Raw genomic sequence first — 22,776 nt, 5'->3', positions numbered from 1 at the left:
TGACCTCCTGAGGTCCCTTCCAACCCTAATATTCTATGATTCTATGATTCTAATTTCAGTAACACCGAGTAGCTTTTGAAGTTAAAACAACAGGTGTTGTCAGTGCTGGTTCAGCCATCTGAAGAGGAAAGTCTCTTTGTTCTCAGTGCTTTTGGACAAGGGCCGTGCCTCTCTGATCAGCTACATGAGCGCTTCCTGTGCGGTTTCAGCCGGAACACTGCAGAACAAATAATTATTCCTCTCTTGGCTGGTGCTGTCCCTCTTGTAACAGGACACTCGAATGGTGATATCACACTGCCCATCTCTCTCCCTGTGGGCAAAGACAAGGCAAGTAGAAGATTTAAAACCTGGCTTGTAAACCTTCCAACACAAACAAAGGTAATACCAGTTTTTCTCCAGGGGCTTTCCTTTTTACTAAGGTAATTGCTATAGATTATCTCCCTTACCTGTCCTGTAATTCAGGAGATGAATAGCAGTGGCTATAATGAAAGATATCTATAGATATATATGTGTGTGTGTGTGTGTACATTACATTATTCTTCCTTGGATAAAATTTAATACAAACTGCATTGGGAAGTCTTGCAATTATAGTCTAGTATTTATTTAATGTCTGAGGTGACATTTCCCCCCTCTTACGGACTCAGGCTAAACAATATCAAACAACATAGGACAAAGCACGCGGTAATATGATCAAGTACTGTGAGGTGATGAAGTCAATGGTAGTTGTGGGTGCTCAGCCTGTTGCAGAATTGGACTCGGTGGCTATGATACTGCAATGTATAATGTATGGGTGACTGCCGCACCCTGGCACAGCCCAGATGATTTTAATGGCGCTCCATGCAAGCACAGCAGTTCTCCATGCATTGTATATTGTAGGATCAGGCCCTATAGATATAGGTACTAGATCTAGTCCCCAAAAGGGAGACAAATATTTTTGTGGAAAGTTTTGTTTTTGTTTGCAAAATTTTGAATGTAATTGAAACTTTATAGGTTATTGAAAAATGGGAGTTGGGGAACTATGAAAAATTTAAAAACCCCTCATTTGTTTTAATTTTGAAAAAAAAATTAATTGTCAAAATTTGAAAAGTTTAAACCAGCTCTAGTTAATCGCTATTTATTATTTATATAAAATCATCGATGTGCGGGAAAGATTCCAGAGAGAAAAAGAGAATTCCTTGCCCAGTAGCCCATATAGTCTAAATAGAGGGGAGGGAAAGAGGGAAGTGTTCAAATGGCATGTTTCTTTTCCTGCACTCCTCTCTTCTGTAGTATTGGTTCCTTTCTAAGATTTCCCTATTTATCTCTGTGTTTTCATTGGGTTTGTAAGTCTTGACTTTTTGTCCGGTTTTGCTCTCTATTTGCCCTTGCCTACTTTCTTTTTAACTAATTGCTTTTTTGCCCTTACGATTTCTTTCTTTCTTTATATTAATGTTATTTTAATCCTATCTCTCATACCATAGAGACAATTTTATACTGACCAAAGGAATAGACTAGGGGTAACATTTTTCCAAAGGCACCTATACAAGTAGATAGGCATCTAATAGGATTTTGAAAAGCACCTAGGTACCTAACTCCCATGAGAATTATATGCCTGGGTGCTTTTCAAAATCCTATTAGGTTCCTATCTACTTCTTTAGGTGCCTACATACCTTTTGAAAATCTGGTCATAAGTGACTTCAGGAGTCTAAGTTAAATATTCATTGTGACTTAGGAATCTAGGAGCCTAACTCTCATTGACTTTCAATGACAAAGACACTCTTTAAAATATTACTCTAAATGAATTACAGCTAGATTGTGGTGTCTTTTATAACTCAAATGTCTATGAGTCTATGATTCACTGAACTCTAGCATGGCCATTAAATATGCTTTAAATCAAATTCTAAAAGATAAAGAACTACGGATACTAGTGACTGGATTCTGGGAGGTGCTGAATCTGCTCTGAAATCCTTATGAAGTCAGCAGGCAATGAAGGAGATCTGCAATTCACAAGACTGGTTTCTAACACTACAATTCTATGCAATTTATATGCAATGGACAACTAGGGAAGCAGTTTTTTGTTTCATACCTTCCGACTGATGCCTTTTAGGGACCAAGTGCAAAGGATCTCTGTAAATAATTATTCTTAATGAGCACTGTTTAATGACATATAGAAAAGGAAGATGGAAAGACATAGAATTAGGATGTCTTATCACGCTTCAGTGAAGAACTGTTCTCTGCAGTCTACCTTACAAGGCTTTGTCCAGTCCAGTTTTAATTTTTTCAGGTTTTAACTGACTTAAGCCACATTATACAACATGGGATCTTGTAGGAAACCTTGAGCCCCCCCAGTGTTAACCTTTTTCTGAGATGAAAAGTGACCTTTACTTCTACTCTGCTTTCTGCCTTGCACCCAGTTTTTGATCCATTACTACACTGTGCCTCTCACCCCATGACGACTTAGCCTCTTGTGTAGGACCTTCTCAAAGGCCTTTTTAAATTCTACAGAGATTATGCTAGCTGGTTCTCATAAAGAATTCTAAAAGATTCATGAGACATGATTATCCTTTGCAGAATCTGTGCCGGTTAGACCCTATCATATCATGATCTTCCATGTGTTTTGTTATTGTTTTAAATATCTTTACAACCAATTTACCAGGTACAGATATAAGGCTTGCTGATCTATATTTTCCTGGAGCTCTCCTAAAGCCTTTTTCAAATATAGGTACAACATTTGCTACCCTCAAATTATCTGTTTTTAATGAGACAGCATATTGTTGTTAGCAGCTGCTTAGGTAATTCATACTTGGGGTTCCTTCAGAACTCCTGAGATGTACCATCTAGGTTGGTGACTTACTGATTTATAAATAATTAGGTGGCCCCAGCACCTCTTCTTCCCACAGTTCAATCTCTGTTACCAGAAAATGGCAGGTCAGGGTAGTAATTTCCCGCCCCCCATCTTCTGTGGTGAAGACTGATGCAAAGAAATCATTTCTCATTCTTAATCACTCCCTATAACTGCTGATTATTCAGCAGGCCCACAGATTCTTTTATAGGCTTTCTGCTTCTGCTAGACTTAAATAATCTCTTGTTTGTTTTTACACCTTTAGCTATTTGCTCTTCCAAATGCATTTTGAGTCTTCTAATTTTATTCTTACTTATTCCCTGCTGTAATTTATGATCCTCTTTATTGCCTTCAGTAGAGTCAGATTTCCAAATTTTGAAGTAACTCTCTTTGGCTTGAATTGCCTGTTGAATCCTACCATGTAGCCATATTGGCTTATTCCTTGCCTTTCTGGTTCTTTTTTCGTTTATTCTCTGAGACTCTATTATTGTTTAAGTAGCATCCATGCCATCTCTAGTGATTTTACTTTCTTTCTTTTCTCAGTGATGATAGGCCCCTTAGTGACTGTTAAACAACACACAACTTTAATTGAGTTCCATGGGAGTTAGGGTTTTTCTGCAATTCTTACATCAAGCCCTTAATCTTTCCTCATCAGTCAGTTCTTTTGTTGAATTTTACCTGAATTTACTTTAATTAGTGGACATATTCATGGATTTAGAGGCTCTCAAATTTACACAAAGTATTTTAAGGAGAAGGCACAGCACTTCTAGAGTGCTAGAAGGCTGTCCTCTGATATACAGTACCATGACTGTACTTGCCATCTCCTTGTAACTATCTCTTCCCGGCTTCTTCTGACATGAGTCAGGCTATAAGTAGTTTCTTTAACATTCCATGAAGATGCACAAAGATTTATACAGCAAAATATGGGGTTTAAAACATGTAGTTTACCTTTTTCAATAAAAATAAAGAAGTGTTTTAGTTGCTTGCTCTTCAACATCCTTTGAGTAAACATGGAGGTAACCAAAGTATATTCAGTTTCACACAAGAACTTTGTTAAGGTGAAGTTAAAATTGCAAGGACACAGTATGTATATAGCCTTTCAAGAACATTAGAATTAACTAACCTCAAATAAAACAGACATCACACTCAGAACCCCAGGAAATGCAGAAGCTTGAAAGTGGATCCAGTGATTTTCAGAAGGCTTCTTAGGTGTTCTCCTTTGCTACAGATCTCAGATCTCACTAGAACCACAGGAATGGAGAGTGCTGTTTTGATTTCTCTCCCCATCAGTTCCTCCTGCTTTCTTCAGGTTCCCTTCCCATGTTTATATTCCCTCTGACATGCAAGGAGCATGTCTTCCTTCCTATAGGTATCAGAGATCCAGTGCTGACATGATGAGTGGAAGGGGAGAATGGGCTAGAACAGGAAGCTTATGTGGAGAATTAGGGAGGGGACATTCCTCTACAGAGTTCTGCAAAAGAGGAGAAATCCCCACAAATAGACTAGTTTGGAAAGTGGGATTTTTTCCATGGAAAGTTTTGAGTATTAATGGAAAAAAACAAAACATTTTTAGTTTTTGTCCGAAAATGTTTAATTGTACTAGTGGTTTTGTGTTTTGTCAGTTTTTTGCCCAAAATCTTCTGGATGAAAATTTTGAGGATTGGATTTTGAGTTTTCTTCCTAAAAAAAGAAAGAAAAGCAGATCCTTCCCTCAAATGTTTATGTTCGGTCAAACCCCCAATTTACCATTACAAAAAAGTTATGATGGAAAATTTTCAGCTGGCTCTATCAGCAAACTTTAGGGAATTTAGCATTTCCCTTTGTGTGACTTTCAGTGGAAAATTTCTTTTCCCTCATTGACAAAGGTCCTCAGTAATCAGGTTTCACTGTGAGCTCTTCCCTTGCAAAGAAATGGGCTAACAATTGTTTTTTTTTTAAATTAGCAGCAATTGCCAGCAGTTATTTGATCTCTAGGGGAGTCTAGTAAATTAAATTGTATTTATTTATGTTTTTTTAATTACATGGCAAAAAGAAATTGTCTACAAGAATATTTGAACTGTAATGAAAAGCAATATTTGTAGGGTAGAAATATGACCAACAACTTGTTTCAAATCACTTCAAATTTTGCAGAAATTTTTAACTTTCTCATATCAATTTTAAGTCAAAGTTGCCTTTTTGGTGATTTATGTAGAGCCCCCAAATTGAACTTCTAATGGAAACTAAATTGCATCGGTAATTAGTTAGGGCCTGCATCAGTCTATAATATTTACATTTTTTTTATAAATACAGGTAGTTACCAGGATCAGAAGGAGATAAAGTGCTCTATTCTTCACATGTTCTTATGCAACCCTCATGACCATATATCTGAGTACCTTTCAAAGGTGTGCTAAGGGAGGTGACTAACATCTATCACAGTTTGTACTTTTCTTCTCCCCGCATTGGGGGAAATTGTGTGAAAAGTGTAGTTTGGAGGGGGTGGGGTTGTTTTCTTTTAAAATAAATTATATGTGCTCTGTGTTATATGTTTATGTTAGCCAAGACAAAGTGCGCCTTGCACTTGTAGCAGAAGATGGTGATATTTGAAGTGGTTCTTAGTTCCTGTGGAAGTTTCCTCCATGATCCCAGACTGGCCCTGAAAAAGCTCCGTCTCCTGTATAGACAAGTTTTGTCCTGGTGGTACAAAGTTCCATTGTGCCAAAGAAGCAGAGTTGTTGGTCACATGGCCTGATTCTGGAACTTTAGACAATCTCTTTGGTATTGTGGGGCCAGGCATTGAGCACCATAAAGATAAGGACTGAGATCTTTAATTTGACCTGGCATTCTATAGGGAGCCATTACAGTGAGTGGAGGACTGGCGTGAGGTGCTTGCAGCAGCCTGTGTTGTTGAGGAGACATGCTGCATCATTTTGTAGTTGTTGGAGTGTCCCGAGGCTGATGGCTTCATGCCCAGAGACAGACCATTGCTAGACCAGCCAGGAGGTGCCAAAAGTGTGTATATGTGAGGCCAAATCATCACCCACTGGGATGAGATGGAGTGGCCTAGCTAGCCATAAATGGTAGAATATGTTTCTTGTGGCCTTTGTTATGTGGGAGTTAAGTGTCCAAGAGCAACGCAGGAGCCCTCATACCGAGCCACTGAGCAGCTGTCCTGTTACATTGCTCCTGTTCATGTTGATGCTCTTACTGGCACTAAAAGGTCATTTCACTGAAGTACAAATCCCAATGTTCATCTCAGTTCACTAACCCCATCTCTGGAATTTCTGTCCCATAACCCACCAGAAATGAGTGAGCAGTCAGTGACCTATATGGACCTCAGATTTCATACTCCTGCAGAGCAGAAGAGAAAACAAAGACCAAAGCACACCAGGATCATAGGTACTGTATATTTATAATCTCCTGAATCTATGTCTAACATTATGCTTTTAGTCCCACTCAACTCCCCCTCTTGAACTTTATCCTACAAATCCTAATGTTATACATCAAGAATCTGTGTCAGAGTTTTTTCTCAAATGCCAGTAAAACTATTTTTTTAGTTTTGTGTCAGTCTGTGTGATATAAAGGAGCCCTCCAGGTGTGGGAAGGAGTTGGTTTTGTGCCTACAAAGCCCTGGAACACAATTATTTGATTATGAAGTAATAAACACTTGTGTCACAGGGTGGTACTGGCCCTTTATCAGGGAAGAGACTAGTTCGCTTGTGACAGGTCAGCTGACCCCAGTTGGTCTATAGGAGAAGGCACCTGGGTGGATTGCTCTGTGAGCCAATATTTTCCATCTTGAGTTCCCTATTCAGGTTTTCCAGAACTTCCATGGCCTGCAGCCTCACCATGGAATCTTTCTGCCAGTCAGCAAAGCTTTGGAGCCATCACTCATGAGAAAGGTCTCTTGGACATGAGCATAAGCATAGACATGTTTCCAGGCTTAACTACATCTTTGACCTTCCTCCAGCTCTTCCTTGAGGGCACCCACTGAAGATTTCAGCTTCCCAGATGTCACATCTCTTGAGGCAGAGACTCACATCTAGCCTTCTGGAGGGTTAGGCCTTCAGTACCTCTGCATCTCATTGTGATTTCCTAGCAGGTCTGATCGGGGACCAGCACCTGAAGTTAACTCTTTTACAAGGGCTATAACAGTGTATTCCAGTTACCAACCAACCTTCACAAAGCAAACTGTATTTATTCTTAGGGAAAAAGCATTAAAGATAAAACATATTTTAAAACAATAAAAGAACCTATATGCATGCTAAAAGCTTACCTGAGGTCACCCCCAGCTCCAACACAGGGCTCAGGGTGAGTCTTTCAAACTCTTGGTCCCGAATTCATGTCAGTTTTTATGATCAGAAGCCAGATACCCAACTGGACAGTTCAACCGTTACTTTGTACAGCTCAGGCCTTTGATCTGCAGTTTCTGAGAACAGGTAATCCCCAGTCAATGGCTCTCTCCGCAGGGTGTAGCTTCAAAAGGTCAGGTTTTTTTGAAGATAGCAGAATTTAATAAGAAACAAATGTTGTACTCACCACCTTACTATGTGCTTTCTCTCCAGGATGGACATACTCTAACTGGCTACAGCCTTTGGGCCAAATCCTGATGTCCTTACTAAATTTTACTCAGTCTTACTTGTCCATTACTGCAGGGGAAAAAAAATCAGGGCCAGATTCTGATTCCTTTCCTTATTCATATTCACAGAATAAGATACAACTCAACATGAGTCACAAGTGAAGAATCTGACTCTCAGAGAATTCACCCCTTGTTCTGTTCATGACTTACCTGAGAACAGGCTTACATTTTTAAAAGATGGGTTTCTATATGAAATTATTCAGTGTGTAGTTTATGTTGTATAGTCCGTCAACTATTTGCAGTGGCTACTGCTTCAAGAATTCACTGTTCATACTTCACTATTGGATCAATGTGATCGGTCACCTAAGTCACACGCTATTGTTTCTGCTTCCTAATTGGATGACTCTGATAAAGGTCAAATTGGAAATCTGACACAATTTTGAACAATGTGTGTAATTAACCAGTGGAACAGGTAAGCAAGGAATGTGATAATTCTCCACCATTTGGAATCTTTAAATGAAGATTTACTCTCTTTCTAAAAGATATGGCCCAATTCAACCACACGTTATTAGTCTTGGAAACAGGTATTACAGGATGAGGTTCTATGGTCTGTGTTACATTACACAGGAACTCAGACCTGATGCTCATAATGGTGTCTTTTAGCCTTAACAGCTATGAAGTTATGTTTCCACCTACTGTGATGACAATTTCATAGAGCTGTCTTTCCATCCAGAAACCAGTGAGCAGGAAATAACCTACTCTGATCTGAAGTTTCACACTCTTTCAAAGCAGCAGAGGCAACAAAGACCTACAAGTGCAGAGAGCAAAGGTATTATGCAGTATGAGCTTCTGGCTCCTTACTTTCTTTTATCAAAGTGTTCATAGTCAAACATCCTCCTCCTGGTGTAGCCGCTGCCCATGGCCTCATGTTTAAGGAACAATAAAATTAGAATTTTGTCTACTGTGGAAGGAAATGGCATGTTAATGGGAGCTCACTTAGGACCACACTGTGCCAATGCCTGGGCAGAAATTGGGATGTGACAGATCTGGACTTCACCAGGAGCGACTGTTTTCCCCATGTCTTCTCAGTTCACAAAAGATTTATTGAGCACATATTCAATAGCTATTATTATTGGATTGGTTTAGCTCCATACAGGTGGGTTCTGGCTTTGGTAGACTGGTGTGGCTGAGAGTTCTGACCTGATACCAGAGATCTAGTCATTTTTGCTTTCATTTTCTCTTTTATTTCTGTTAGACTCTCCTCCATCTTCACCATGGCTCATTACAGTGATTCTGGGGCTCCTCTGCCTGGCTTTGCTAGTAACTGCAGGGGTTTTGGGTGCCAAGTGTAAGTATTTGCCAAGAAGGCAACAAACCATTATCTGAACCATTATAACATTTAGAAGGGATATTCTAATAAGTATTTGAGTAATATGTGTAAATGCATGTGTGAGGCCCTGTCATAGTTTGCATTACTTTGTGAAAAACAATTGGTATTCAGAACCTGTAGCCTGCTGAGCTGTGATTTGAATTTTACCAGTAAAACATGTGAGAAGCTGAGATGCCTTTAAGGGTGTGTCTACACAGCATTTTGGAACAAGCAGGAGCAAGCCTTTTATCCCAGGTCAACAGACTCAGGCCTGGTCTACACTTCAGGGGGAGGGGGATCGATCTAAGATACGCAACTTCAGCTATGCGAGAATAGCATAGCTGAAGTCCATGTATCTTAGATCGATTTACCTCCCATCCTCACGGCGCGGGATCAACGTCCATGGCTCCCCCGTCGACTCCTCTTCCGCCTCTCACCCTGGTGGAGTTCCGGAGTCGACGGGGAGTGCGTTCGGGGATCGATTTATCGCGTCTAGATGAGACATGATAAATCAATCCCTGATAGATCACTAACCGCCAATCCGGGGGGTAGTGTGGACGTACCATAAGGCTAGCAGGGCTTGCACTAATGCTCTACAAATACCTATATAGACATCACTTTGAAGCTACGTCTTGTGCTGCAGCTCCAGCTCTGAATCCTAGGGAGAGGGGTGGTCCTAAGAGTCCTTCTGATTTAAGACTAAAGTTGATTTGAAACTCTGACTACAGTTTAAATGTGGTTAGAAATGGCATCATGACTAGGACTGGGTGAATTTTTTTTCAGTGAATATTTTATTAGCCAAAAAAAGCATTTTTCCACGCACTGAAACTAATCATGAATTTGGATAGAATTTGTTAAAGAGCTTTGGGCAAAAAAATATATTTTTTAAAAAGTGAAATGGTTTGTTTCAATGATTTGAGAATGAAAAGTATGAAAAATACCTGAAAACAAAACTAAAGGAAGAACTGAAAAAAATATTTTGGATTGAAAAACACCCTTAAAATGAAGTGAACCGCAACCCCCAAATTTTTTTGTTTTGTTTCAGTTTTTTCATTTATTTTGGCCGCCTTTAGCTCTGAAATTAATTTTTTTGTTTGTTTGTTTTGTTTTGTTTTGGCAAGAAAAAGTGAAAAAAAAGTTTTGGTTCAAAAGTAATCAATTTTTGTTCCAGATTTTTCAGCTCCAAACCAAAAAAATAATGATTCATTCAGCTTTAATCATGCTACAGAACTATGTGGCTCCATATTTTGTGCTTCTGAATGGTTTCCTGATTTTTCAATTTTGCTCAGTTTGCCAGTTCAAATGTGAAATGTCATTCTGTTCTCACTTACATCAATGTAAATTATGAGAACAGCTAGCCAGGAAATTTAAACAAAAAGACATTTTGACAAAAACATCTTTGACACATATTCTGTTAGTCAGATTTTAAACCTATGGAGATTGTTTTGTAAATGGCAAAGCAGTGTTACACCAATTCCTTTAACTTTAGAATAAAACTGAAATTCCACATTGTGTAACCCACTAATGAGTGTGGGTTACATGTCTCCCTGTGTGCTGATCCACAGAGGATATGACTTGTTACAGCACATGACTAGTGACCTTTCTGTCTTTGGGTATGTCTATGCTATGGATACTGTACCAGCATAGCTAAATTGTCATAGCTATGCTGGCATAACCCCAAAGTGTAGACGTGACCTACTACTCCTGAAATGATGGTAGCAGCATCACAGTCTTCCGTTTACATAGCTGTACCTGTGCTGGGGTTAAGTTGGTATAATTACATGATTTGGGGTAATGTTTTTTTCACACTCCTGACTACTGTAGCTATTTTGACCTATCCTTCCAGGGTAGACTACGTCTTTGCACTCAAATTGTATCAGTTCATGCTTTTTAGCTCAGAAGGTCTCCAGTTCAAGCCCCAGTAGGTAAGCCATAATGACAACTGTCACAATCGCTGTTAGCATCCTTATAATGCAAAAGGCAAACAATTTATATAAGTGTATTGAATTTTGTTTTAACTGATTTCTTGGGATGTGGATTTAAGTTCTCCAGGCTTCCCTTCAAGTGAGAAGACAGAATGAGGAACTTATCGAGAAACAGGCTATTCTGAAAAATTTCACCCAGTTGCAGGAAACCCTGAAAAACTGCATGCAACAAAGAGATGATCTCCAAGCCAATAACACAGAACTCTCAAATGTTGTGAATAGGGAAGGTATCGATCAGAGCTCACTCTTTTGTTATATCCTTTATGGTAATATTGTTGCTTAATCAGAATCCAGCTCTCCTTGTCCTTATTAACAACAAAAGGTACTTCTGCCCCTATGCACAAAATGTACAAGGGCCTCATCTAAATATTAATTACATGGAAAGCTACAAACAAATCTTAGCAAAAATATGGTGTCCTAAACAGTGGACATAATCAATGATCCCTGGCTCACTAGCTTCAAAGTAGGGGAAGCTGGGTGGCTTCTTCCCAACTTACATCTCTCAACAGTACAAGGGAAAGACACTGATAAACAGAGGGATTTTGACAAATGCAACAGACAAATAGGCTGCTGCACATAGAGACCCTCATGCACTTCCCTCCCACAGCGTTGACACTGCGCTAGCTTGGATATCAGGTTTTCATCCTAGTCAACATCATCGCTGATATCACTTTGAAAACCAGGCCATGATGATTATGACTCATCTGCAACAGAAGCAAGTTGTTCAGAAAGGCATCTCACTGTTGCTAGCTCCTGCACAATTACTCTCATTACCTTTCTTGTTCATTGTAATCTGAATGGATCTGGATGGGAAACAAGTTTCCTGTCCCAGGAGCACTTTTGAGAATTCAAAATTTTCCCATTTCATGTTGGGATAAAACCGAAACCTTTCTACGTTTTCTATGAAAAAACAGAGAAACCCCAGAGCAGCCAATAGCCTGGTGTTGAGGGGTCTCACGCGGGATGAGGGAGAATCAGGGTTAAGTCCCTGCTCTGCCTGATTCAGAAAAGAGCCTTGACCCAAGTATCCCATATGCCAGGTTATTTTTCGGGCACCAACATCAGCTTCATCCTAGCTGGCAAGACAAACACTACATTCCCAGTGAGAAATATACACACTAGCTAGTACACAGTGACATTCAGTATCAAACTGTGTCACACCCATCAATAGAGAAATATGCCGGGTCTATATTGCTCTTTTTTTCAAGGAGATAAATGCAGCTCTTGCCCTGAGGGCTGGATACAGCACAGAGGGAAGTGTTACCATTTTACACATGAAAGGAGCTCCTGGCAGAAGAGTCGAGAATACTGCTCGTCTCATGGCTCCAGACTGCTGAGGATAGAGAACAAGGAAGAACTGGTAGGGAATTTACCCTTTGCCTTATTTTCCTGTATTTTCCAAACTATACTTGCCCAATATCCATCTGGTGGTGAAGTGGGATATGGGTATAAAATGAAAAATAACACTGGCAGGGTAAAATGACCCTCTAAACTGCTTGTGTTGTATTCAGAGCTGTGTCCCCAAGAGACACTGGGCAAATTTTGGGCACCAGAGAAGGAGGGAATGCAAATTTTATCACTGACTTCAGGAGTGATTAAAGGGAGTGTATAGCATGAGGAAGGCACAGAGTCCTTTCCTAGAGTCTGAGTCTCCTCTCACTCAGGGGCGGCTCCAGGCACCAGCATGCCAAGCGCGTGCTTGGGGCGGCAAGCCACTGGGGGCGCTCTGCCAGTACCGGGAGGGCGGCAGGCAGGCTGCCTTCAGCGGCTTGCCTGCGGAGGGTCCACTTGTCCCGCGGCTTCGACGGACCTCCCGCAGGCGTGCCCACCATGCTTGGGGCGGCAAAATGCCTAGAGCCGCCCCTGCTCTCACTCCATCATGAATCAGGACTTCCTCCACTGAAGTCAATGAAATGAAACCCATCTGAGAATAAAATCAAGCTTTTTCTCTCTTTAACAGAGGCTGGAAATGCTGTTGGGTTAGTGTCTGTGCTGATTGGGAAGAGAACTCCTCATGTCTCTTATTAGTGATATCCCTGGCTGATAGGACAATTGTGTTGACTTGTTCTCCAGGGTATCCCATCAGTTCTCAGCCAGGATGTAGCTGTGATGCTTCCCGTGAGGGACAGGTGCAGATTAAATTGGGCAAAAATCTCATAAAATCTGTGGCTAACTAAATTAGAAAAAATGGGGTGTGATTGGCCAACGTATGGGCATTACGAAACACTGGTCCTGTTTGGGACACATCAACCTCATTCTCATCCCTGGTGTCCATACACCTACTAATGGGGATTGATGTAAATGATTTAGTCTTGTTCCCAAACAGGATTTCATAAACAGACTGGCGTGTTTTCACTGGATTGGACTATTCCGTAGGGGAGCTGCTACAAGCTGGCTGTGGGAGGATGGTACAGCTCATTCCACTGACCTGTAAGTCTTTGGCAGATCTAGAAGTTGTTCACTAGTGTTTTACATCCTTGTGTATTTCTTACAGAATTTGCACTCTGGCATTGCTACTGAACATATAGAATTATTGTGTATTTTTTACTTTTAGAAATTCTCACAGGAAGGTGCCATTTGGATTTTTTAAATCTAAACGAATAAACATAATAAAACAATTGAATAACATTAACAGTGGAAGGTGTAACTCTGTCAGAGCTACAAATGAATATAGACATTCACAAATATTCTAAAATGGGATATTTCAAAGCTGAAACATTGACTAAGGTTGATGCCACCATTACACTTAATGAGAAAAAGAAGAGAATACCCTCCTACCCCTGAACATTAAATTGTACAACAACTGCAGTAAATAGAAAACAAGAGGCCATCTCAGCTAAATTAACAATCTCACACCAAAAAAAAATTCCAAATCACAAAGAAATGCTTTTCATAGCTCAGTTTGCAGGACATGTTATTCTGAGAAGTGAAATTAATGGGTAAGACAAGTTAACCCCAATATTTAGGCAGCCAAATGCAATGGCACTGTGTGTGATTTAAAAAAAATGCATGGCTGAGTGTTAAATGTAGCTTTCCACCCCAGGTTCCAAATAAAGAAGAAAGAGCCTGGAGAGTCCTGTGTACTTTTGAATGCAGGAGAAGCCTCCTCCTATAATTGTACACAACGATATCGCTGTATTTGTGAGAAGAGAGCTGCTTAGCTGAAGCCTGAGGATCACAGCATCCGAGACACACATCCTGGGATGTTCCAAAGACAAAGAGAAATCACGTCAATTTGCTGTGTTACCATTCAGACTGAGGGGCTGCAGTTTCAGGTGATAAAACACACAGCAGACTGTCAAGATGCAGGGCAGAGACCCCAAACTGGAATGTTCTCCAGCCAACCAGAGCACTCCCACCATACTGAATGACTGTCATTCCTATCTGGGTTGATAAGAGTTGATTTCAGAGGCCATTAGTGCAAATATTAATAAATACTTTGTAAAAAATATAGAGTGTTATTTGTGCACTGAGTGTTTTACGGAAAAAAAAAACAATTTGCCCCAAAGAGCTTAGAGTGTAAATTCAAACAAAATACAATCAATGAGGCTCATACAGAGACAAAAGAGGAATGGGAGAGGAAGAGAATCACCATCTTGGTGACTGGGGATTGAGCTGTGGATGTCTAGAGCTAAAAGCCTGAGTCAGAGAAATAACTCCCCAGCTGGCAGCTGTAACACACTCACATGCTCTGTGGGTTGGGCACACAGGGGTATATGTCATTCACACTGAACAGTGGGTTACATACTTTCCCTGAACAGAGAAAGCTGGTCTCACATGTCTCAGGCTCACAGCAGTGTGAATCCCAGATCAGCTTCCATTTTACAGCAACTGCAATCATGGTTACGTCCATGGGTTGAACTGGAGGCCTGCAGAGCTAACATCACGAGTCTCTACAACTTGAGTTGTGCTTAAACAAATGAAGTACTTAAATTTGGCACTGTTTCCCTTCCTGGGGTGGCTCACGACCATGAGTGTCAACCTTAGGGCAGGCTGTCAAGGAGCAGGGCAGAGATCCCAAACTGGCTGTGTGTTCTATAATTAGATTTCACAAACCCAGTAACAAGTGTGAACTCCTAAAGCATTATAACTGCCTTACTATGGAGTCACAGACCAGTCCCCTGGAGAATTCCAGTCTATCTTGCCACCCAGGAAACTGGACTATGTGATAATTGGTTACTTTATCAAAACCACAACAATATTCAGATTACTCCCAGTACCAAAGGACCAATCTGGGAGCTTTGTGCTGAATGTTGGGAAAACAGAGCTGTCCCTCCTCCCCTCCTGTTTGCACACTTTACGGATGCTCGTTTAGAGTCCCAGTCTAAATGTGTTTGAAGCTATTCTCTGGAATGTTCACAGTCTCCTTCAGCAACCTGTTTGTTCAGTATTTTTTAACAAGAATTGAAATGACAATAAGAGATGAAGGGCTGGATTCCTAGCGGGTGTGACTTGATATAGAGCCACTGAAGTCAATGAAACTTCACCAGATCATACCAGCTGAAGATCTTGCCCAAGCTGGTCTTAGTTTCACAGGGCCAGGTTAGCCCCTGCCAGCCCCAGGATCAGGGAGAAGTCAGCAGGCCAAGTCCTTCCAATGGTTCCCTAAGGCTTGGGCCCTTTGTGGATCAGGGATCCTGTTTAAAACCAGGGCTATTTATCCATAAATCCTTTCATTGACTGTTGGTCTGTAGAGAATCCAGTTTGAACTAATATGTGGCAACCTCTCCACGTGGCTACAAAGGGCTCATGACCTGTGGAATTACATTAGCACCCATGTGCTCCTGGTGCAGTTACATACAATTCCACAAAAGCATGGACACAGCAACATTTTTAATACAATGTACCCAAAAGGTATTAAACCTAATTCAATATGATTTAAACTTTACTGAATTGAGTTACCTTAATGCCATAAGGTGTCTCCAGTATAGTGTCAGTCTGCACACCTTGCACAACCTACACAAGGGAGGGAGGGGGCTTCAGTGAGCTTGGGATCAAGCCCTAAATGTACTTGAATATGGTCAGTGTAACACTTTTACACCCTATTAGCTGAAAGTCTGGAGATATGAGAGCAGCTTCTCCAAATATTTCAGGGTTCTGATTACTTAAGCTTTGATCTTGTAGTTACTGTACTGTGTGGTAGTGTAAAGCAAGGTCATAATCTTGATTTCATTCAACAGATTGAGAACCCTACTAAAGATTTTATGGGAATGGGGAAAGACTCCTGACAAAGCTGTGCACTAATTATGGAATGTGAGGGTTAGTGAGGTGGTTAAATTTAATATATGATATTTCTAATGATCTGAATATATGATGTAGCAAATCTATTTTTGTATTTAACATTTAGGGCCAGATTCACTATTTAGTAAGAATGCCTGGACTCCATGTGAGTGTCTAATTTTAAGTGCTCTGGCTTAACAATTATAACTTTTAAATGGTCCCACTGACATTTTGAAGTTAACATGTTGAGGTGGGTGTCTGCATGTGTGAGACGCTGAGTTGCTGCTGTGGTTTCACTGGAGCAGTTTTATTTCTTTTTGAAAGCCAACTTAACAGTCACTTGCATAACAATAAATCTCATCTAATAGAAAAAAATTGTAGGCACTCACTGATAATGCACGAATTCAGTATAATTGCACCTATTCAATACCAGTTACAGCTAAACATTTCCTGTTCGATGTCCTTTGAAAAGTCTGTATTTCCTGAATAAAGCAATACTTAAGGTCAATTAGTTTACTTAGTGGAAAGTGAACTGTGACATTGCAGTTTATATGATTTTATAAAAAATTGATAATGAGTGAATATAATGTAACTGGAATATGCTTCATGCAAAAGGTCTCTTGTAAGGTATCATTACAAAGCTTATTGTCTACTGAGTAGTCATCCTATTTGTATAAAGGTATCACTCTTGTATCTGAAACTAGAAATATGAAATATAACTCTGAGGGCCTATTGTAATTATGCAAAGTGTGGGCCATTAATGGTGGTTTGGAATCTTAATAAGAACAGGAGTACTTGTGGCACCTTAGGGTAGGTCCACACTAAGAAGGGGGGTCAAACTAGGGTACGCAAATTCAGCTACGTGAATAGCGTAGCTGAATTCGAAGTACCCTAGTTCGAACTACTCACCCGTCCAGACGCTGCGGAATTGAAGTCCGCGGCTCCAAGGTCGACTCCGCCACCACCATTTGCAATTGTGGAGTACCGGAGTCGACCGGAGCGCGCGGGGAGTTCGAACTATCGCGTCTAGATTAGATGCGATAGTTCGAACTCCGAGAAGTCGAACTCACCGCGTCGACCCGGCAGGTAAGTGTAGACTAGCCCTTAGAGACTAACAAATTTATTTGAGCATAAGCTTTTGTGTGCTACAGCTCACTTCATCGGATGCATAGAATGGAACATATAGTGATTTAACAGATTTAAAGGTGGCAATTTTGCAACAGAAAAGCTTCAAAAACAGACTCCAAGGAGAAACTGCTGAACTTAAATTGATATGCAAACTAGATACTATCAATTTAGGCTTAAATAGAGACTGGGAACGGCTGAGCCATTACACACATTGAATCTATTTCTCTCATGTTAAGTATCTTATCAAACTGTCTTAAATGGGCTATCTGGATTATCACTACAAAAGTATTTTTTTCTCCTGCTGACCACAGTTCATCTTAATTAATTAGCCTCTTAGAGCTGGTTGGGCAACTCCCACCTTTTCATGTTCTCTGTATGTATATATATATCTCCTCACTATATGTTCCATTCTATGTATCTGATAAAGTGGGCTGTAGCCCACGAAAGCTTATGCTCAAATAAATTTGTTAGTCATTAAGGTGCCACAAGTACTCCTGTTCTTTTTGCGGATACAGACTAACTTGGTTGCTACTCCGAAACCTGGAATCTTAACGGCTCCCATCAACCAGGACAATTGACTGGATGGCTCTGTTTACAGGCAAGTCTTCCTGTAAATTAGGCTGGGAGGAATGAAGGCTTGGGGTCTTACAGTGACATGTGATCATGTCACCTGAACTGGAATCCATCTTTAACCTGGTGCTTTTCCAGTGAAGGGAGGTGGAAACCCAAAGGGACAAAGGATTCCTGCCTTATGCAAAAGATATATAAATGGGTGGAACAGAGCAAAGTGAGGAGAGGAGCCATCATGAAGAATCCCCTAGCTACCACCTGAGCTGGAACAAGAGCTTTACCAGGGGAAAGAATTGTGCCCAGGCCTGGAAGGTGTCCAGTCTGAGGAAAAAAACTTACTGAAGCATCTCTAAGCGTGAGCTTATCTGTATTCAGTTTGATTAGACATAGATTTGCGCATTTTATTTTATTTTGCTTGGTGACCTACTTTGTTCTGTCACTACTTGATTTAGTTGGGTTTGGTCCTGCTTTGAGCAGGGGGTTGGACTAGATGACCTCCTGAGGTCCCTTCCAACCCTGAGATTCTATGATTCTATGATTCTATGATACTTGGAACCACTTAAATCCTACTTTCCTGTATTTAATAAAATCACTTTTTACTTATTAATTGACCCAGAGTATGTATTAATACCTGGGGGAGCAAACAGCCATGCATATCTCTCTATCAGTGTTATAGAAGGCGAACAATTTATGAGTTTACCTTGCATAATCTTTACACAGGGTAAAATGGATTTATTTGGGTTTAGACCCCATTAGGAGTTTAGCATCTGAATGTTAAAGACAAGCACACTTCTGTGAGCTGCTTTCAGGTAAACCTGCAGCTTTGGGGCAAGTAATTCAGACCCTGAGTCTTTGTTGGAGCAGACGGGAGTGTCTGGCTCAGCAAGACAGGATGCTGGGGTCCTGAGCTGGCAGAGAAGGCAGGGGTAGAAGTAGTCTTGGCATATCGGGTGCCAGATCCCAAGGGGCTTTCTGTGATCCAACCAGTCACATGAACACATTTTTTTGCCTTTGTTTTTTTCTTCACATTACTTCACATGGGAAACTCAAACAGTGACAGCAGGAGAACGAAGACATGATTTACATTCTAGCAATGAAGAATTGATCAAAAATATCCTACCCTTTGATTTTATCTTCATTTTGAGGGAGGTCAGATCATCTTGTTGGAAAATCAGACCAATGAGTCTGATTCTGTTGCACTTCTTGTTAGGAGTAAGTCACTTCATGACTTGTCTCAATTCAATCAACAGAACAAACTGCATCGATTAAAAGACTGTGCTTTCATCATGGAGCTCATAGTAAGGGTTTAGTGATGGTTAGCTAACACAATGCTGAATGTTTGTTCTTCTCCATACATATAGATAAACTATATTCAGCCACAATTCACCTAACACAGTTACTGAAAACTATGTTCAGATATGACTACACTTCATAGTATAGAAGTTCTGAGATACTGCAAATTATCACTATTAATATTATAATTATTTTATTATTACATATATTTATAGAGCTCCGATCACCATGGTATCGGATCTGCCAGAACTTGCATGTTGGAGGATTAACAATATCACTAAGCTTCTGCAAAATGCTTCAGACTTAGGGAAAACAGCCTGCTTTCTGCTCCTGGGCACAGCTTCTCCCAGCCCCCACAGGGCACATGGCCTTTTGTAAAGCAGCTGCCATGACTGCTTGCTCTCATGGAGTCTGACCCCAGCAACAGGGAATCTAATGAGTATACCCAAAACTACCACACCCAATTCCAGAAACTTCTGGTTGTGCAGTGTTAATTGTGCATCTGCCTAGCAACAATGACCCAGACACAACCCACTCCTACCCACTCCCCAATAGAGCTCTTAAAGAGATATCTCCCTATTAGGCCTGTGGGTTACAATAGCACAGCTTGCTAATTCAGCAGACCTCAATGTAAAGAAAGACTACAGGTACGGTTTGGTGACAAAGGCACTCAGACATGTGTATTGTCCTCATGGCACAGTACTAGTGCCCTGGCTCTGTGGTTACAGGTATACTAAGACATGAGTTCTCTGTGGCAAGGAACAGATCAGTCAGCAGCAGGAATCTCTGCTGTCCCCTACACCACACAAAGGGTTACACGGATGTACCTTGACATTTATAGAACACAACTTAGGTATCCCTTTATGTGTTTCATGACATCTGCTTGTTACCGCCTCTTGTATCTTGCTCCAGGTGTCTTGGGCAAAACATCCTGTGACAGAACCAGGCCAGTGGGGTACAGGAGTCTGGTAGAGGGCAAATATACTGGTCACTGGATGAGTAGTTTTCTGTTCCCTGAGTGACCAGATCAGGGGCTGCACTAGAGTAATCAGGAATCTGCTAGAACAAATTAATGCAGATAGGCTGATTAGAACACCTGCAGCCAATCAAGGCAGGCTAGTCAGGGCACCTGGGTTTAAAAAGGAGCTCATTCCAGTCAGGGAGGGGGGAGCCAGAGGAGAGGAAGTGCATGAGAGGAGCTGGGAGCAAGAGGCGCAAGTAGCTGAGAGTGTGGGCTGCTGGGTGACTAAGGAGTACAAACGTTATCAGACACCAGGAGGAAGGTCCTGTGGTGAGGATAAAGAAGGTGTTTGGAGAAGGCCATGGGGAAGTAGCTCAGGGAGTTGTAGCTGTCATGCAGCTGTTACAGGAGCACTATAGACAGCTGCAATCCACAGGGCCCTGGGCTGGAACCCGGAGTAGAGGGCGGGCCCGGGTTCCCCCCAAACCTCCCAACTCCTGATCAGACACAGGAGGAGTTGACCCAGATCACTGAGGTGAGCAAATCTGCCAAATAAGTGCAGGACCCACCAAGGTAGAGGAGGAACACAATCCCTATTCATCACTTCAGTCAAACCATCTTATCTTGTGTTAGGTCAGGATGTACTTGGGCTAATCTTTTGGAAACATACCCAATATCTGTTGTTTCTTAGGAATGTCTGTATTTTGGTAACACTAGCAATACCTTTGCCAAGGTCATGTATTGGATGGTAAACTTGTAAGCATATGCTTTAACACATGACCTGATTTTGGTTCCTGGCATGGCCTGACCTTGCTGACTATGGTTCAGGCCTCAGGTCTTCCACCAGGCCTAGTGCTCCAGGCTCTCTCTCTCTCTCTCCTACAGACAAGTCCTTGTCTCTGCACTGAAGAGGGATGAAGAGCATGTTATTGCAGTTACAAACCATGTCATCAACAATATGACAATCCCATTGTGACATATCAGGGTACAATCTAGACTAATGAGCAGCTGTGTCACCCTTCCCCTGCAATCTTGGGTGCCTTACAATGCCTTGCTGAAGGAGTTCCACTCGTGCCTCTCACAAACAGCCTTCCAGCATGCAAGCCACACCCTGAGTGTCTGTGTGTAACTGCAGCCTGCCAGATACACTTGATTTACAATCCGGCTCTCACCTGCTTTCGTTATACTGCAAGGTGACCCCCAACACACCCTCTGTCTTAAATTTCCCCCCAGAAATGTATGTCCTGTTCTGCCCATCCCTATCATGGACAATAAAAGTTACATTAAGTCAGTTATTTCTTTAATAGAAATAATATACACACAACTTACCATCCCAAATTGAGTTTTCAAGACACTTGAATTTAAACACACTAGATTAGATAAAACAATTAAATGAGTTTATTAACTATAAAGAGAGATTTTAAGTGAGTACAAGTAATGAGGCATAAAAAGTCAGAAAGTGTTACAAGAAAAAATAAAGATAAAACATTATTGTTACCTAACTTAGCAAAATATCTTAAATTCAGAGCAAAGTTTTCTCACCACATGCTTTCAGCAGTCTTACCTACCAGACTTCTGAGGTCAAGACCCCCTCCCTCAGTCCAACAGCTGCTTCCTTTATCCCTTCAGTTTCAGTGAACTGATGGGCAGAAAGAGAGGGGCGCCTTGATGTGTTTGTCCCGCCTTTTGATAGTTTCAGTCCCCCTCTTGAAAACATTTCCAACTGAGTAGCAAGATACAAAGAGTGTATGTTAAAGGATATTCCCTGTTGCTTTTTTCTCATCTGTTTGAGCTTCCTTTGTTTCCCTTCATTCTTCATGATTTTGTTTACTGCTTAAATGCAACTTAAGCAAAGCTCACATTCCTTTGTCTGAGACAGACCTGTTTGCCAACCTCAGTTTGGAACATGTGTTAATAACACCATAAAGTGGAATTTTTTAACTTCACGTGAACGGCTGCCACACACATGTTATCAGGATGATACATATCAGCAAAGTATGAGTTTTCAAATGATACTTTACAAGGTATACTTTTGTTCAAAGATTTTTGCAATAGTGTGTAAGATGTGAATAAAGGGTGTCGTGGGGTCACTCATCACACTGGCACCTCCTGCTGGCCATTTCAGGAATTATCAGTGGGTGTGCCCTCTGGTGGTGGTGGCTCTTCCATCCTTGTCTCTACCTACAGACCCACTGCAGTTCCAGTCTCACTGCCTCTGCTTCATGGCACAGCCCTCCGGCCATGTCACTATCCGGGTTCCCTCCTTCTGGAGTACTCCTTCCGGAACAGTCTAGCCGCTCCTTGCAGCGGCTTGGCAGTCCATAGCCTGGCCACTTCTTCAGCGGCAAGTGTGTGTGTGTGGGGGGGGGGGGGGAAGGGGAACCCAGGCCCAACCACAACTCTGGGGTCCAGCCCAAAGATCCTGTAAACAATAGCTTCCTGCTGGCTCTCTGGGACACTTCCACACAGCCCCAGAACCTTTGACTCCTGCTTCTGGTTCCTTTACAGGGGTACATTCTGTCACACCCATTTGACCTGGAGTCACATCCAGAGTTACTTATTAACATTGGAAGATGGGAGGGATCAGCAAGGAAAGCTATCTCTTGGAGGTCAGAAAGTGTTGGGATAAAGTGAGAACTGCCAAAAGCCAAGCAGAGTTGGACCTTGCAAAGGGAATTAAAACCAATAGTAAAATGTTCCATTGCCATACAAATAAAAAGAAAACAAGGAAAGAAGAAGTGGGACCAGTAAGCACTGAGGATGGGGTGGAGATCAAAGATAGCCTAGGCATGGACCAACACCTAAATAAATACTTTGCCTTAGTTTTTAATAAGGCTAATGGAGAGCTTAGGGGTAGTGGCAGGTTGGCTAATG

At 41.3% G+C, this 22,776-nt stretch overlaps 1 protein-coding gene across 1 annotated transcript; it reads left to right on the top strand.

Moving 5' to 3' along the window:
- Positions 1-270: 270 nt before the first annotated feature.
- On the top strand, positions 271-14,093 carry LOC120394396 (C-type lectin domain family 9 member A-like). Its single transcript, XM_039518633.1, has 8 exons — positions 271-378; positions 6,101-6,196; positions 8,110-8,205; positions 8,632-8,724; positions 10,790-10,957; positions 11,939-12,090; positions 13,057-13,160; positions 13,774-14,093. The coding sequence occupies exons 2-8, from the start codon at positions 6,103-6,105 to the stop codon at positions 13,889-13,891; spliced, it is 825 nt and encodes a 274-aa protein (XP_039374567.1). The 5' UTR covers positions 271-378; positions 6,101-6,102; the 3' UTR covers positions 13,892-14,093.
- The last annotated feature ends 8,683 nt before the right edge of the window (positions 14,094-22,776 follow it).

Source organism: Mauremys reevesii, unplaced genomic scaffold (genome assembly GCF_016161935.1).
Source record: "Mauremys reevesii isolate NIE-2019 unplaced genomic scaffold, ASM1616193v1 Contig55, whole genome shotgun sequence".
Lineage (NCBI taxonomy): Eukaryota > Metazoa > Chordata > Testudines > Geoemydidae > Mauremys > Mauremys reevesii.
Note: the sequence above shows the minus strand (reverse complement) of the source record. Positions and strands in the feature narration are given on the sequence as shown.